Genomic DNA, 17500 nt, shown 5'->3' on the forward strand with positions numbered 1-17500 from the left:
CCCTCTCAGTCAACTCTAGAATGTACCAAGATGGAAAAATTTGGTGAAGCCAACTGGTTCCAACTGGTAAGAACATATCTAAATTACAATGAAGGAATTTAAAAAATTTCTGCAAACTGTGTAGTTGTTCTGAGAGTATCTGTTGATCGAATTCTTTCTGTTCACAGAGGACACTGATCAGAGCAGAGAGATTACTTCCAATAACTTTCCCAAAAAATAATTTACCAAAATTTTCATCTTTTGATAATGTAAGCAGAAAGTCTCGGATATATCCAGAATGACTCACTACAGTTTTGCACTGAACACCTCCATTTTGAAACTGAGAACATTCAAATGCATTTATTACTGCCTCCATGAAAAATTTGTCTGGTGTTAAAATGATACTTTCAGAAGTTTGTGTAATATATTTAGAGATGTTAGACTTGACAGAGATATTGTGGACCTGAGTAAGATGCCATTTCATATGGAACTGTATTGAATGACACAAGGAACATATGCGGCAGCCATACTTCATTTCAGTTTTGTTATAACTGCTTATATCACAATAGAATTTCTGCTTCCATTTGGGTAATTCTGAATGGAAGTTACTCATGTGTGTCTTAATTTGATGAAAGATTGCTTCACAGTAAGGTACAGGACACTTTACCAAATAGTTTGACTCTGAGAGAATCATTCTTGATCTTTCTTCAGTTTCAAAAATTTTGTTTGGCATTTCATGCCTGCTTGAAGTAGAATATGGTGTTATCAACAGAGTTTCATTAGTTCTTTCAAATCCATTCTGTGAATCAGAGAAATCCAAATCCGTGCCTTCATTTTTAATTGCTGATAGAGATTTAAGTTCATTTTCATCAAATAACTGTTTAAAATTATTTAACAATCCATTAGAAGTTTTGGGATCTGGAGAAGATATTCTTTGAAACTTTGACCTAAAGTGACTATGTTTGGAAGAATTAGCAGTTAATCCATAAATGCTTTTATCATTATCTGTTTCTGTTTTCAAATCTGAAATCAAATGTTGATTCATGTTCAAATCTTGTTGCTTAGAAGATTGAGAATAGTAATAATCACTTGAAGAGTCCAATATGTATGTATGGGAATCTGATGAATCTAAGCAGCTAGAAAATGTAATCTGCTTCACAATTTCACTATCCAAATCCGTTTTACAGAAGTTGGAATTTAAATGAAAGTCTTGTTCATATAATGTGATAGCATTTCTCGGGAGTGTCTTGAATGTTACAACTATGTCATCTTTAAAACATTTATAATTTCTCTGAATAAAATTCTGACCAAATTCATTAGTGGTAAATGCTTTATCCCACTGTCTCTCACAGTTTAAATTTCTTCTCTTTAATTCTTGCATTTTGACAAACTTTCCTGCAACTACAGAATCATTATAAAATGTCTTGTTGTCTTCAGGGCATAATAAAGAGTTGGAATCTATAGGATTAATGCTGTATTCTCTATTTTCTGAATCTGGAATAACAGTGATTTTATAATGACATTTACTATCCTTGAAGAATGTTTGTTTTCTATAAGAAATTGATTTCTCTTTAATTCCATAGGAAATGCCCGGTATAAAGCTGTCAGTGCTGAGATGTTCAAATTCTTGATGATTACTGTTACAATAGTGATGACAGACATAAGAGATGTATTCTTTCCAATCAAGTGAATTATATTCCTGGATAAAGCTCAAAGGTATGCTGATTTCAAAAGTAACTCCATTTTCTAAGAATTTTAAATATTTCTTCATTCCTGAAAGAGCCATTTCTTCTCATGGAATAATATCAATCACATGGAAACATCTTTCTGTTAGGAAAGAAAAGAGTATGTTTATTTTTCTTTATCAAAATATTATTATTGTTAATATATCTACTAAAACAAGAGAGATAAATACTTTTAAATAAAATTTCAAAAATAGAAAGATATGTTAAAATTAAAACAGTTTAAAAATACATTTCAATTAAGCAATTAATAAAACATATATTTTTAAGCTGAAGTACAAACAGGAGTGGCAGTGAGGTCAAATTTGGTGCTTGACTTGTAAACCCATAGCTACATGCTCAAACCTTACCTCAGTCAGTGAGTTATCTGTTTGACTGACATTGGGCTCCATTTCAGCTTCATAATATAATAAATTAATACTACAATTTGTCTAATCTATCCTACAAGTGCTAAATTATTTAATATAGTGAGCTTTAAATAATTAATTTGAAATATATATGGAAAATAAAGACATCATTAACTCTATGACTGATATTTTATTTTATTATTTTAATTAATTACAAAGAAAAATAAGGGGGAATAACACTGATAGTCTCAGTCCTATTAAACCTAATCAGAGAAGTACTGATTTCACCAGAGTAGTAGTTCTGAGAGAATCATTCAGAAATCATGCATTCATTTTTACATCGAAGTTTTCCATGTTAACATGAGTGAGAGTAATACATTATCGAAGCATTGTTTTAGAAATGGATGCCTTTCCTGTCACCAACTGTTGCTTGTTTTTCAAGTAAGGGGTATCTTGATTCACATGTCTTTAAAGATGCGAAAACAGCAGATGACACAATGGCATCACAACCCTTAGCTGAGCAATTTTAGGGGAACCTGAAATGTAAACAAATACAGATACATACCTACGTTCACACACTTGCATACATCGTGGCACTCCGTCGGTTACGAGGACGTGGGTTCCAATTGATCCAATAAGCGGAACAGCCTGCTCGTGAAATTAACATGCATGTGGCTGAGCACTCCACAGACACGTGTACCCTCAACATAGTTCTCGGGGAGATTCAGCATGACACAGAGTGTGACAAGGCTGGCCCTTTTGAAATACAGGTACAACAGAAGCAGGAAGAAAAAGAGAAAGTTGTGAAAGAATACAGCAGGGTTCGCCACCAACCCCTGCCGGAGCCTTAGGTGTTTTCTCTCACTAAACACAACGACCGGTTTGGGAATCGAAACTGCGATCCTACAAACGCAAGTCCGCTGCCCTAACCACTGGGCCGTTGCGCTTCTACACATGCATACATACACATACAAACACATGCATTTATATTTGATAGGATTTCATTGAATTTCCATCTACGAAACCCACTCACATGGCTTTGGTTGGCTCAGGGTTATCGTACAGGTTGGTTGCTAGAAAATTTGAAGGCAAAACTAACAAGCGTTAATTAGATATCAATAAATTGTGATAGGTGTTTCTGTTATCTCTGTCTGTTATCAGCAGAGATACAGAAATATCGATGCCATATAACCGTCATTGATGAATCGAAAATGTGCTTGATAAAAGATTGTGTGTGTGCGCGTGTGAGGGTGCATGGCCTATTGGTTAAGGTATTGCACTCATGATCGCAAACAGATGGATGGTAAGCCATCAGTTTCAACAACTGGAGTTCAATTGTTTGATCAACTGGATTATGTGGTCATTGCAAGTGGTCGAGTATTCCTCAGACAGGTGTACTTTTCTACCTTTAACATAATTCTTAAGAAGAATTAATGTGATACAGTGTGTAACAAAGCTGTACCTTTAAATTACTGGTACAATCTATTTGACGGATTTCTATACAGTTTCTGTGCGCCCGATTTTATTCACTAAGTAAGGAAACTGGAGCTAAAGAAAATGACATTTAACGGATCTTTTCGGTTTGACTGGCAGTTTTTTCTAACGGTGTCATATGAAATTGTCACCTATAATTATGACCCTAGTATCGATCTATTGCATTTCAATCTGTTTTAGGGTTAGGGTTAGTTAGGGTTAGGATTAGGGGTGGGGGGAAGGGTATCTTTTTTTCTTCACAAATGTAAATAAACCCAATCGGTTTCTTAAACGATGGACATATTCATACGGCACAGAATGCTTTTTAACTCAATAGACGTCAGTGATTGGTTGAAATTGCAGAAATTGAAGAAAAAAAACAACAAATATCTTACAAACAATAGAATTTTCTCAATAAAGCCAAGAGAAAAAGATGTTTTATAAACACATTCTACCAGTATACGAAGTTTTAAATTTTTAGTTACCTAGAAATTATGTTAAAAACTGCCGTTCAAAACGAAAAGATTCCATTTAATATATAACACAAAGAATGATTTGACAATTGTGAAGTGAACTTCTTAACTAGTCAGCTGTGCTCTCTTTTTCTCTCATTTTTGTTGCTGTCTTTCATTAATATAAGGCCAGGATGTCTACTACAGTTTCTTTTACTCGTTACATGTATATATATACTTTATACAGGTGTGCGCACACACACACACGTACATTTGATCATATATATTTATAAATTCTCTCTACTCTCCCTTTTACATCTGGAAACACATATAAATAACCTCGGCGCATGGCTCAGTGGTTAGAGCGTCGAGCTTACGATCGTGAGGTTGTGAGCTCGAATCCCGGACACGTTGCTCCAGTTCACTCAGCTGTAGAAATGAGTTGCGACGTCACAGGTGCCAAGCTGTATCGACCTTTGTCTTTCCCTTGGATAACACTGGTGGCGTGGAGAGGGGAGGCTGGTTTGCATGGGCGACTGCTGGCCTTCCATAAACAACCTTGCCCGGACTTGTGCCTGGGAGGGTAACTTTCTAGGTGCAATCCCATGGTCATTCATGACCGAAGGGGGTCTTTACATGTATCTTAAAGGCAGTAGCGTCTCTCTCTTTTTCTCTCTTTCCTTTTTTAACCTATATATGTATGTTAGGACTACCCCTTTTCGCCACGGTGCTTCCTATACACAACCCAAATGATAAAAAATAAAACACTTTTTGTCTTTTCCTTTCTTACATTTTTGCCACATCTGTTCATCCAGTATTTATAGATATTCTGGGATACTAAATTGTCTTTTTCTTTACTCCCTCGTTCTTGTTGCTTTCTTTCAAAAAAAAAAAAAAAGGGCCACCTACTGCACAACTACAATGCATCTACCCAAACCGAGCTGGCAGAAACGTTAGCATGCCGGGCGAAATGCGTAGCCGTATTTCGTCTGTCGTTACGTTCTGAGTTCAAATTCCGCCGAGGTTGACTTTGCCTTTCATCCTTTCGGGGTCGATAAATAAAGTACCAGTTTCCAACTGGGGTCGATGTAATCGACTTAATCCCTTTGTCTGTCCTTGTTTGTCCCCTCTATATTTAGCCCCCCTCGTGGGCAGTAAAGAAATACATTAATATCAAAACTATCCTCACTTCACTCCCCTGACAAGTAAAAGCCTCAACCTCCAACTCTTTGTGGCTGTCTCTGCTTTACCATAAATCATATATGTCATTGTGTGTACATGCATATGTATGAGAGTGGAGGCGCAATGGCCCAGTGGTTAGGGCAGTGGACTCGCGGTCATAGGATCGCGGTTTCGATTCCCAGACCAGGCGTTGTGAGTGTTTATTGAGCGAAAACACATAAATCTCCACGAGGCTCCGGCAGGGGATGGTGGTGATCCCTGCTGTACTCTTTCACCACAACTTTCTCTCACTCTTACTTCCTGTTTCTGTTGTACCTGTATTTGAAAGGGCCGCCCTTGTCACTCTCTGTGTCACGCTGAATATCCCCGAGAACTATGTTAAGGGTACACGTGTCTGTAGAGTGCTCAGCCACTTACACGTTAATTTCACGAGCAGGCTGTTCCGTTGATTCGGATCAACCGGAACCCTCGTCGTCGTAACCGACGGAGTGCTTCCATGTATGAGAAAAGCTTCGTTGAATGACGATTCTAAACTCTTCAATTAATAAAATGTAATTACTAAGCCACAACACTACTGAGGCATAGAAGACTGGAAACGTTCTTTTATGTGACCAGGAATCACAGAATAAGGGATAATGGCAGCAATAATTCCTTTTAAGTTGTGTTCATGGTTACACGTTGTTATGAAGATTACAGTCGGTTAAATATTTCAGTTACCCCCGTGGTATTTTTTACTAGGAATTTAAATATCTAAATACCGCGAAGTATCTTATCTGGCGGTCCACTTGTGTATGCTTATGATCCACAGCTGATATTAATAAATTTATTAATGATATTAGTGCACAGTGAGAAAAATATAAATTTCTCTATGGACTTACTACGATTACTGCTTAGAACGTAATAATCTCCCTTGCAACTATTCAGGGGAAGTAACTCTCGGAGAAACCGATTTGGCTGACGTTATTTTGATTGACGAAACAATTTACTGGTAAGAGAAGGGAAAACTAATAGTTTAAATTAAACCTAATATACTACATTATTTATTTATACATCCAAGAATATTGACATCATCACTGTGGCTGGAAGTTATTATAAGGCAACTTAATGAAATACACAATCAAAACAGTCTTTTCAGTATTCTTTTGTTCCAGCGGCCCGTGTATTGATTTAAAATTTTCATACAATAATTCCCCAATAATTTCGGTTGTAGCGAAATTATTAACTGGTACTTATTTTATCGACCCTGATAAAGGATGAAAGGCAAAGTCGACTTCGGCTGAATTTGGACTCAGAAGGTAAAAACGAACGAAATGCTGTTCAGCATACTACCTGGTGTGCTAACGATTCTGTCAACTCACCGCCTTCAGCGCCCTCTATATTGATAAAAAATCGAAACTTTAGCAGATATTGAATGTTAGTGATATCCGCTTGAAAGGGACACACCCTATACATATGAGGGGAGCGACGTGTATGAGTGTAAAGATGATCTTTCGTTTTAGTTTCACTTTCATTTTGTCAATCAGTAACTAAAATAATTTTGTTTGCCCATGTGGCTTTGAGTTCAGTTTCACTGCGCGGCACCTAGGATAAATATTTTTTTATTGTAGTCTCATTCCGATCAATAGCCTCTGAGTGATTTTGGCAAACGAAAACTGTAAGGAAGCCTGTATGTGTGGGTATGTGGTAAGAAGTTTTCTTCTCAGCCATATGGTTCTGGGTTCAATCCCACTGCGTGGCACCTTGGGCTCGTGAGTGGAATTTGTAAACGGAAACTGAAAGAAGCCCGTCGTGTGTATTTGTGATTCTCCCCACCACTGCTAGACAACCGGTGTTGGTGTGTTTACGTCGCCATAACATAGCTATTCTGCAAAAGAGACCGATAGTACCAGGTTTTTAAAAAGTAAATATTGAGGTCGATTAGTTCAACTAAAATTCTTCAAGACTGCAGCATGGCCCCAGTTTAATAACTGAAACAAGTAAACGATAAAAGATATATTTGTGTGTGTGTGTGTGTGTGTGTGTGTATGAGTGTGTGTGCGCGCACCTATGCGTGTGTGTATATACATACACATATGTATGTGTGTATGTGTCTTTGCGTTGCGTATGTCATCAATCGCCGCTTGACTAATCGTGTTGGTTTACTTACGTCTCCGTAACCTAGTGGTTCGGCAAAAGAGAACAATAGAATAAGTACCAGATTAAATGTGAATTCTACAACAAAGTGTAGTTTTTTTTTGTTTGTTTTTTGATTTTCGTCGGGTCAACTGATTCCCCTTTCGGGTATTTGTGCATGTGCACTCAAATTGTTTCATTTTCTGCCACCGCGCGAAATTTCGAAATGGAATATAAGGATCCCGGAATACAATGTTGAAAAAATAATTCCGAAGTTTATTCCCCGTAAATTCGAACAGCATGTAAAATGAAATTTCTTTGATATTTTCAACGAATTCATGCTGTATGTGCATCACAAACAGATGTGTGTAGGTGTGTGTCAAGAAAGTTTGTTGGAGATTTGGCTGTTATTTCGGTACTCATACTGTATTTTTTGTAAATGCCCTTTCAAGTTTCGTTTTGTAGAAAAAAAAAACACTTTGGAAATTTCCAAAACTTTCAGTTGTAAAAGAAAAAATAAAGAAAGAAATGAACACTTTATTTTAACTTTTTGCCAGACAAATTGCTATGGCCAAACCAAGTTCCTTTCCGAAGTGATATTTGGGGGTTTTTGCCGACTTCTTACAACTTTCCTTGTTGCACTGAAACCTGCGCTCTGAGCGAGATCTTCCGGCCCGCTTCACTTTGTAAAATTTGCTCAGTATAGTTTTACAAGATGGGCAACGCATTTGTTTGGCAAGGATCCCAAGTTCCTGGCAATAACTTTTTATTTTAACTTTTTTATAATATCTCTTTTTACCGCGGGAAATTTCTCTGAAATTTTATCGCCAAGAAACAAAGCCGGCCAGTATGAGATTTTTTTGTCGAAGCTCAGCCTCAATCGACTTCTAGGTCATATGAAGCGTATATGTAAATTTTTTTTTTTAAATATGTGCGGAAAAGAGTTTGTGTGAGAATTGGCTGTTATTTCTAGCATGTGGACAGGCTGCTTGAAGGCTTATTAAATGTACGGGAGCGGGTGTGTTACGTCTCCGCCATGTGCGTCCAATTTTGATTTGGAAGTATTTAAAAAGTTATTTGGAAATCATAAAGAGAAACGAAGAGAAACGAACGACAGAATCGGACCACCGTCCACATTTTAAAACCGAAATTTTTTTTTTAAAGTTCCAAAATCCTTTTCCCCATGTCGCACATCTATCACCACACCACTTCCAAAGTTTCACTTTTAGAATATCAGTCAACACATACGTAATGGTGAAAAGGGTTTCAAAACTTCATGTTTATGCATAGACTGCAAGGGGAAGGGGAGAGGGGTTTTTTTAATTGAAATTTTACAAAAATTTTTGGAAATTTTTTTTTCAGAATCATAACCTTCCATATTTTCCCGCATATTTTGCAAAAAAAAAAATTCTGTAAAAAGTAAAAAATAAAATTGAGGGTTGGGGTGAAATTTTGAAATGCCGATTTTGCCAATCTGTTTTCAGATTTGTAATCTCCGTACCCGAAAACGGGGTCTCTATAAAAATTTTTTTTAAATAATAAAGGTTTTTATTTGGAGTGGTACAAAAGGAAGTCTTGCTCCAATAAATATCATATTTTATGTTGAGAAGTTGTAGGTAGAGATTTATATGAATAACGGACAGTATCAACATCTATTGACAAGGTTGCAAAAACAAAGAAAAATTTTGAAAGAAGAAAATATAAAATATAATTGAGAGGAAATCGAACCAATGTGTGTGTTAGATTATAAGACATTAAGACAATTTGACTCTCCCTAGACAACAAAATATATGAAATGAATTACTCTACAATAATCCTGTTGTTTTGTTGTATCATTACTTAATCTGAACAGAATTTGTTATCGAAGTTAATAATGCACATTTAGGAAAGATGATTGATTCGGTACGAAAGAGTAAAAGCAAAAATTGCACGTTTGTTTTGGAGTTATTTTTTAAAATTGATCTAGTGGAAAGGTTCTGTGTTCAAGGTGTTGTGAGCGAGGATGACTTCCAAGACCGACGCAATAGATGTCTCCATAGATCTCTGCATGTTAAAGTTAGCATGAAAATCTGGACGGGGATGGAATTCCAGAAGTCTGACGTTCTGGGAAAGAAGGATTGAATTATGTAGTTGGTGTGGATCATTGGAGTGGATATAAAATATGACTGATGAGAGGAGGAGAAATGGGTCAGTCGGCGAAACTAGAGGATCTAACTCCGAAAAGCAGAGGTCACTATAAGAGTTGAAAAGGTAAATTGAAGAGACAAGCACCTCTGTAGGTCGGAGGCTGGAGTGCATCGTTGAGAAGCTTCATGGTTATCAATGGGATGGTTTCTATGAGGGGCGTAGTCGTAAGCAAGAAAGAAAGAAAGATAGAAAGAAAAAGACCCCCTTCGGTCACATGAATAACCACGGGATTGCACCTAGCAAGTTCCCCTCCGAGACATGCATACCAACCTCTCCTTTCCACGTCACCAATTTTATCCAAGGGAAAAGGTAAAGGCCGATACCATTTGACACCAGTGAGTTGCAACTCATTTCTACAACTTGGTGAACTGTAGCAAGGTGAAATAAAGTGTATTGCTCAAGAACACAACACATAGCCCGGTCCAGCTATTGAACTCACTACCTCATGATTATGAGTCCAATGCTCTAGGGTCTGAGCTCTAAGTTTCCAGTGATGCTCTTGCAGAGAGTGCGTTGTTGGATAGGAACTGTTGTGTCTATTCAAGCCAGCAATTTTTCTTAATTATTGTCGAGTTTGTTCTTTGCATGATTTACTGTAACTCAGCTACGAGTGAAGCACTCAGGGAGAGGGGTTAGGGCTTTGGCGGAAGTGGGGGTAGATGTAGAAAGATAGACATGTCTAAGATGATGGCTTCACTTGCCCGCACAACTGCCTTTGATTGGTCATGTGTTAAATACATTCAGGTCCTTGAATAGTAATAATAGTAATAGTAACAACAATAACATCGAAAAATACCTTAGGAATGAGAACCCAGGTTCGAAATTTCCCACAAGACACCTGATGAAGGCTGGAGGGTATATCAGCCGAAGCGTTGTGTTAACAACAAACAAGATGACGACAAATATCCTAAAGTACATAATTCTTCATCTCTTAAATGTAGATCTGTTATTCGGTTTAGTTAAGTATAAAAAAAGCAAATAAAAATTAAGGGAGAGATAAGTATTAAAAGAAGTAAATAGACATTGGGTATTCTGTGGCATAGAGAGAGTCTCAATAAAGTGTTTTTTGGTCGAAGTACCTGACCGCACAGAAGAAACTTTAACTGAACTGATTTAACTGAACAGGATTTTGCCTGGGTCTCAAACAGTCAGCAATGGATGGCGAGAATATAATAACATCGGTATTCTCAATGGTGGTGCCTACACGCATGGGGTAATTATACACCAACATTGTGTTGATCCTCATGATCAAGACGTCCACACACAAAATGTGGAACATATTTGGATGCGGGTGAAACGGAAGTTGAAACGACATTTTGGGACATCGGACGAATCGTTTGTTTCATATCTGCATGAGTTTCTCTGGCGTAATTCCACTGAGAAAATGAGGACATTGTTCACTTTCTGGCGGCGATCGCCGGTCTTTATGCTGTATAAAAAGTAAGGGATCTTTTCGGTTTGAACGGCAGTTTTTAACATAATTTCTAGGCAACTAAAAAAATTTTAACTTCGTATACTGGTAGAATGTGTTTATAAAACATCTTTTTCTCTTGGCTTTATTGAGAAAATTCTATTGTTTGTAAGATATTTGTTGGGTTTTTTTCTTCAATTTCTGCAATTTCAACCTATCAAATACGTGTATTGAGTTAAAAAGCATTCTGTGCTGTATGAATATGTCCCTCGTTTAAGAAACAGATTAGGTTTATTTACATTTGTGAAGAAAAAAAAGTACCCTTCCCCCACCCCCTAGGGTTATAATTATGGGTGACAATTTCATATGACACCGCTAGAAAAAACTGCCGTTCAAACCAAAAAGTTCCGAAGTAAGTTGCTTCTTGTACTACTTATCTTCCTTTAATTTTATTTACTTATATATATATGTATATATATATAACGAAACTGAACAATTACTTAATATAGTTATAGAAACAGCCGCGCAAAAAATGGTGGCGGGGTCACTGGCCTTTGACCATAAGAATAATTGTCTAGTACTGAATTAGGCAAAACAACAACACACCACCACAACTACTACCACCACCACCAACAACAACACTACTACCATAACTACTACTGTCACACGGTCACTCGAGTTTCTAGGTCTAACGGCCGAATCTCTATACTCTCTTTCTCTGTCTCTCTCATATAAAAGCCAGCTTTTTAAGCAAGAGAGAATAAATTGGTTCATGATGTATTTCTAGACATAATAGAAGCGGGGGAGGGGGGACCTCTTTGATCAGAACTGATTTGGGAGATAAACAATCGATATTGATGAAAGTACAGCTGATAAGGGGTTAATTGATGGTTAATTATTGGAACATGCGTGAAAGTCAGAGAAGTAATAAGCCTAATTAGATTGTAGTAATTCTCTGTAGACAAACTCTCAAGTAAACTCATTAATTGTTTAGAGGATATTCCCACGTGACTTTAATTAAATTTCAGATTATGTGACCATTTAACTAAAGAGGGGAGGAGATGAGAGAGAGAGAGAGATGGATGAATGAGGAAGAAACAGACGAAGAGATGCGAGAGACAGGCAGATAGACATACAGTGTGTGTGATCAAGTGGTAGAGAACCGAGAGATCGAATACTCGTTTTTTCCCTCCTTTTTAACGGGTTGCTCGGTTTGCAGAGATGTAAAGAAGTACTACAGAGTAAGAAGCTCATGGAACAAAGTTTAACTGATCACGTGAATATATGGCGGTGCCCCAGCATGGCTACAGCTCGTGAGCTGAAACTAGATAAAATAAAATCAAAATAAAATATATAGCCAGGATAGGGATGATGCCTCTCGCAAGATGGCTTTACATATTTATTTGCCCCTAGATGATGCGGAGAAGAAACGAGATGTCCAAGACGAGATATCCAAACGACCTTATAACGAAAGATCGCCGAAGTTTCGCCCTATGTCCAGTACATTAGCCGCTGCTGTTGAGTTCCATGTAAGCTTCTTCATTCACCAACAATGAAAACAATCTGGTGGATCAAACATTACTATACTTACTCTTTTACACATTTCAGTCATTTGATTGTGGCCATGTTGGAGCACTGCCTTTAGTCGAAGAAATCGACCCCAGGACTTATTCTTTGTAAGCCTAGTACTTATTATATCGTTCTCTTTTACCAAAGACAGACGAAATACCTATTTCTTTACTACCCACAAGGGGCTAAACACAGAGAGGACAAACAAGGACAGACAAACGGATTAAGTCGATTACAGTGCGTTACTGGTACTTAATTTATCGACCCCGAAAGGATGAAAAGCAAAGTCGGCCTCGACGGAATTTGAACTCAGAACGTAACGGCGGACGAAATACCAATTTCTTTACTATCCACAAGGGGTTAAACACAGAGGGGACAAACAAGGACAGACAAACGGATTAAGTCGATTATATCAACCCCAGTGAGTAACTGGTACTTATTTAATCGACCCCGAAAGGATGAAAGGCAAAGTCGACCTCGACGGAATTTGAACTCAGAACGTAACGGCGGACGAAATACCTATTTCTTTACTATCCACAAGGGGTTAAACACAGAGGGGACAAACAAGGACAGACAAACGGATTAAGTCGATTATATCGACCCCAGTGAGTAACTGGTACTTATTTAATCGACCCCGAAAGGATGAAAGGCAAAGTCAACCTCGGCAGAATTTGAACTCAAAACTTAACGGCAGACGAAATACCGCTAAGCATTTCGCCCGGCGTGCCAAATCGCCACCTTAAACCTTCCGTAATAATATTCCAAGGAAAATGTAGTTTAATTTAAACGCTCCAGCACCCAATGATGAGAAATTCTATTTTGTAGAATTATATATTTTATATTTAAAAACACATTGTATAGCTCAACTGTTGAAGAATTAGTTTTTATTTTATAAATTCTTTTTTTTTTTTTTGTAAATATTTTTTATTAACACGCGCACGATTTTCACTAAGAAAAAAAATTCGGATTTATTGCGTGGAATCAAGTACCCTGACCTCCTAATATGCTGCAAATCCCTTATTTTGGTTCGGAAAAATGGTAGGGGGCCAGGGGGGATATATTTAATAACGAACCATGTAATTCACACTCTGGAAAATATATTTCTGCATGTTTTGTTTTGTTTTTTCTTAAACACACAAGATATAGCTTATAAATTTAGGATGTTTATGAAAGATACACTACTTTATTATCAGAATATATATACTTTTTCATACGATTAAGAAACATTTATTTTAAATCGTTCATCTTTCTCCCCACCCCCCAAAAATAAACAATTAGTTTGGGCGCAATTTTTATTATTTTTTATTAGTGAAAATCGTGCGGGTGAAAAAAAATCAATGGGGGTGGTGGTGAAATTTCCGAGGCTTCCACCTCACCCTTCCCCGTTTTCGGACCCCCAAAAGGAGTTTTATAGCATATTAGGAGGTCACAGGAATTCATTCAACGAAAAAAAAAATAATTTTCAATGATTCCGGGAGAGGGATGACAGCACCACCACTTTCTTCCGAACCAAAATAAAGGATTTGCAGCATATTAGGTCAGGGTATTTGATACCAGACAAAAAAATCCGAGTCTTTTTTTTTCATTTTAGTGAAAATCGTGCGGGTATTAATATAAGAATTTACCTTTTCATTAAAAAATTTGGTGATCTTTCGTTTTATGTACATATAATGGCTACCAAACGGAGCGATAGAAAGGCCAGCGTCAACGATGCAACATTGCATATAAATACAATAGAAATGATAAAGAGATGTACTTGCATAGCGAGTGACTTGATCTGAGATCGTGTGCTGGAACGAAAACAATTGCAGCGTGGAAGGTGTGCAGCAAGAAGTTTTGTCAGTGAACAGTTCGCGGTCTCAAAGCGACGAAAATATTTTGCCAAATTAAATTTAAATGCAGAAATGATATGGTGCTTTGTCAAAAATATAACATTTATGGAAACCAGACAATCTCTTCTCAGACAGTTTAAGTGACATCGGAAATATTCTGCGAAATGAAGACAGCTGTTAAATGGCTTCGTAATTGTTTTCCATTTGCTTCCTTGTCCTCCTTAATATGTACGTAAAACGAAAGCTTGCCCAATTTTTAATGGCATCTGCATTTTTTTTTTATTTATTTTTTTTTTTTTTATTTGGAGTTTTCAATTTTGGGCGATCTTTGGTTTTTAGATATCTGCAGAACTGATCGAGAAAACGAAACAATCCGGGGAAATAGAAAAATAGACTTGGGAATCTCGAGTAAATTGAACGATTATGCAAATACTTAAATCTGTTTGATGGCTCGTTAGTATTTTATTTCTATTTATTGAGAGATTTCACATTTTTTTATGGTAACACTTTTGTTTCATAAATCTTCAAAAAAATTTTTCCCCAAAAAAAATTATACCCCCACCCCTATTATTTCGAAAGCTGTGGTGGAAGAAAGATAAGGAAAAAATGTTAAATTTTGGTAAGTGCACCCGCACGCATTTCATTAAGAAAGAAAAAACCTCGTATTTTTTGCGTGGAATCAAGTGTCCTGACCTTCTTAATGTGCTGCAAACCCCTTATTATTGTTTTAAAAAAAGGGATGGGTAGGAAACCGCCCCACCCATCCTGGAATGGTTGGAAATTTTTCTTTTTTTTCGTTGAATGAATTAAGGTGACCTAATATGCCACAAAATACTTTTTGGGGCCGGAAAACGTGTGGGGGGTGGAATCCTCGGAAATTTTACCCCACCATTTTACAGAAATACGTTTTCGAGAGTGATGATTGAACGGTTCGTCATTAAATAAATATTTACTAGTTTGTACAATAGGAATTAATATGTTAACATTTATATTGTGTGTATTTTATGTTAAAAATATTTTTTCTGAAGTCATAGTCTACGAAATGTGTGTGTAAGCATATATACATATATAAAAGTGCGTATGTATATATAGACACACACACACAAGGGTTAGTACCAAATTGTTTCAGAAAAGTACTTATTACATACCTTGTTGTTAAATCATTAGATTAATCCCAAAATACAAGCTTTTTTCTAAAGTTTATCAATATAAATAATTGTTCGATTATACGTTTCAAGCTGTGTGGCAGCGTTTAAAAAAAATCACTTATGCTTTGCATACTTCCCGCTTAAACTCCAATAGGGTTTCATTTTTGCTTGGGGGTGGAGGTGAGAAAATAAAAGCTTTCTCTCTACAAAGAAGCGATTAAAAATAAATATATCTTAATTGTTGTGTGAGAAAATATATATATTCTCATGATAAAATATTGTATCTTTTAAATACTCCCTTATTTTACAGATTATATATTGTGTGTTTAAGAAAAAAAACATTTGCTTTCTCTTCCACAGTACTGTGTGAAAGAAAGAGGGGGAGGGAGAGTGGTGAAGGAGAGGGGGGAGGGGGAAGAGAGAGAGGGGAATTATAAAAATAAGAATTCTCTAGACATTTAGCTGTTATTTTTACCATCTCGACATTTTCAGTTTCAGACAGCGAAAGGCTTATGGATCAATTTTGGAGCTTTTCATAGAAAATTTGAAATTAAAAATAAAATTTTCCATATTCTTAATCTCCGTATTTCTCCACGTAGATTGACAAAAAAAAATTTTTTAATTAAAAATTGTGGTGGGGGAATTTAAAATACGCAACTTTTATATTCTCTCTCGCTCTCTCTTCTCACACACAAAAATGAAACCCAATTGGAGTTTTAGCGGGAAATATGCAAAGCGATAGTGATTTTTTTTTTTAAAACGCTACCACACAGCCTGAAATGTTTAGTCGAACAATTATTTATTTGATACACACACACACACACTCTCTCTCTCTCTATATATATATATATATAGTGGGGGGAGGAGAATTCACAAAAGACGAAAAGACGAAGACAAGTGGTGTAGAGAACAAACAGATGTTTTATGAGTGTGGGACAAAAGCCCTATAGTTATTGTGTCAAAGTGGACAAAAGCCCCACGGTTATATTTTTCGGTTTTTATGATTTTTTTCACCTTTTACTTGTTTCAGTCATTAGACTGTGGCCATGCTAGGGCACTGCTTTCAAGAATTTTTAGTTGAACGTATTGACGCCAGAATTTTTTTCGTAAGTTTTGATAAGTGCACCCGCACGCGTTTCACTAAGAAAAATAACCCGCCTAATGTGCTGCAAACCCCTTACTTTTGTTCAGAAAAAATAATGGCACTGCCCCCTCCAGGAATCATTGGTTTTAGGATTAGGGTTTTAGAGTTAGTGTTGGGGAAAAAAGTTAAAATTGAAGGAGTTGGGGGAAGGGGAAATTTCACAATGCCGATTTTTGGCAAAAGAAATTACAAAAATAAATTTGGGAGAAAATGGGGTGGGGGAACGAGCGGAAGTCTTTCCAACACTTTTTTTGTCCAGAAAACAAATATTTCAAAACATTTCTGTACTTACGGTTACGGTTTTAGGGTTAGGGTTATGGCTAAGGTTAGGGTTTTAGGTTTAGGATTTTAGGGTTAGGGGTAGGGTTAGTGGTAGGGAAAAAAAGTCAAAATTGAAGAAGTTGGGAGAAGGAGGGAACTTCACAATGTCGATTTTTGGCAATTTTCCGGAACTTCCGTATCCGAAAACGGGGATTTAGGAAAAAAAATTACAAAAATAAACAAATTTGGGAGAAAATGGTGGGGGCGGGCGGAAGTCTTTCCTTTTCGCTTTTAAAGGTAAATGATTCTCATAGAAGCAAACACGATATTAAGCCTCGTATTTTTCCAAGTAGATTGACAAAAAAAAAATCGAAAAAAGTTAAAAATTTAAAAATTTGGGTGAGGAGTGGGAATTAAAAAATTTTTAAAACGTGATTTTTTGGATGTTCGGAATCTCCATCATCGAAAACCTAAGAATCGACTGAGAAAAAAAGATTTCCGAAAGCTCGTATTTTTCCTTTTTTTTTTTTTTTTGGTGGGGAGGGGTGACTCATCCAGCTCCACCTTTTATTGAGCCCGTAAGGACGAAAGGCAAAATCGACCTCGAAAGAATTTGAGCTCAGAACAAAAAGACGGACGGAACACCGCTAAGCATTTTGCT

General features: G+C 36.7%; 1 protein-coding gene and 1 long non-coding RNA gene across 2 annotated transcripts in view; one reads left to right on the plus strand and one right to left on the minus strand.

Moving 5' to 3' along the window:
* The window catches only part of LOC118764785, a 24192-nt gene that overhangs the window by 5752 nt on the left and 940 nt on the right, over positions 1-17500 (plus strand). The window contains exon 2 of the long non-coding RNA XR_005000588.1: positions 6955-6967. This is a non-coding gene — a long non-coding RNA (uncharacterized LOC118764785). The remainder of the gene's footprint in view (positions 1-6954; positions 6968-17500) is intronic.
* Positions 1-17500, minus strand: part of LOC118764784 — an 18325-nt gene that overhangs the window by 174 nt on the left and 651 nt on the right. Inside the window, exon 2 of the mRNA XM_036505811.1 lies at positions 1-1806. This exon is cut by the window's left edge and continues 174 nt beyond it. Within this exon, the coding sequence (XP_036361704.1) occupies positions 1-1765 (1765 nt within the window). The 5' untranslated portion in view covers positions 1766-1806. The remainder of the gene's footprint in view (positions 1807-17500) is intronic.

Source organism: Octopus sinensis, linkage group LG9 (genome assembly GCF_006345805.1).
Source record: "Octopus sinensis linkage group LG9, ASM634580v1, whole genome shotgun sequence".
Taxonomy (NCBI): Eukaryota; Metazoa; Mollusca; class Cephalopoda; order Octopoda; family Octopodidae; genus Octopus; species Octopus sinensis.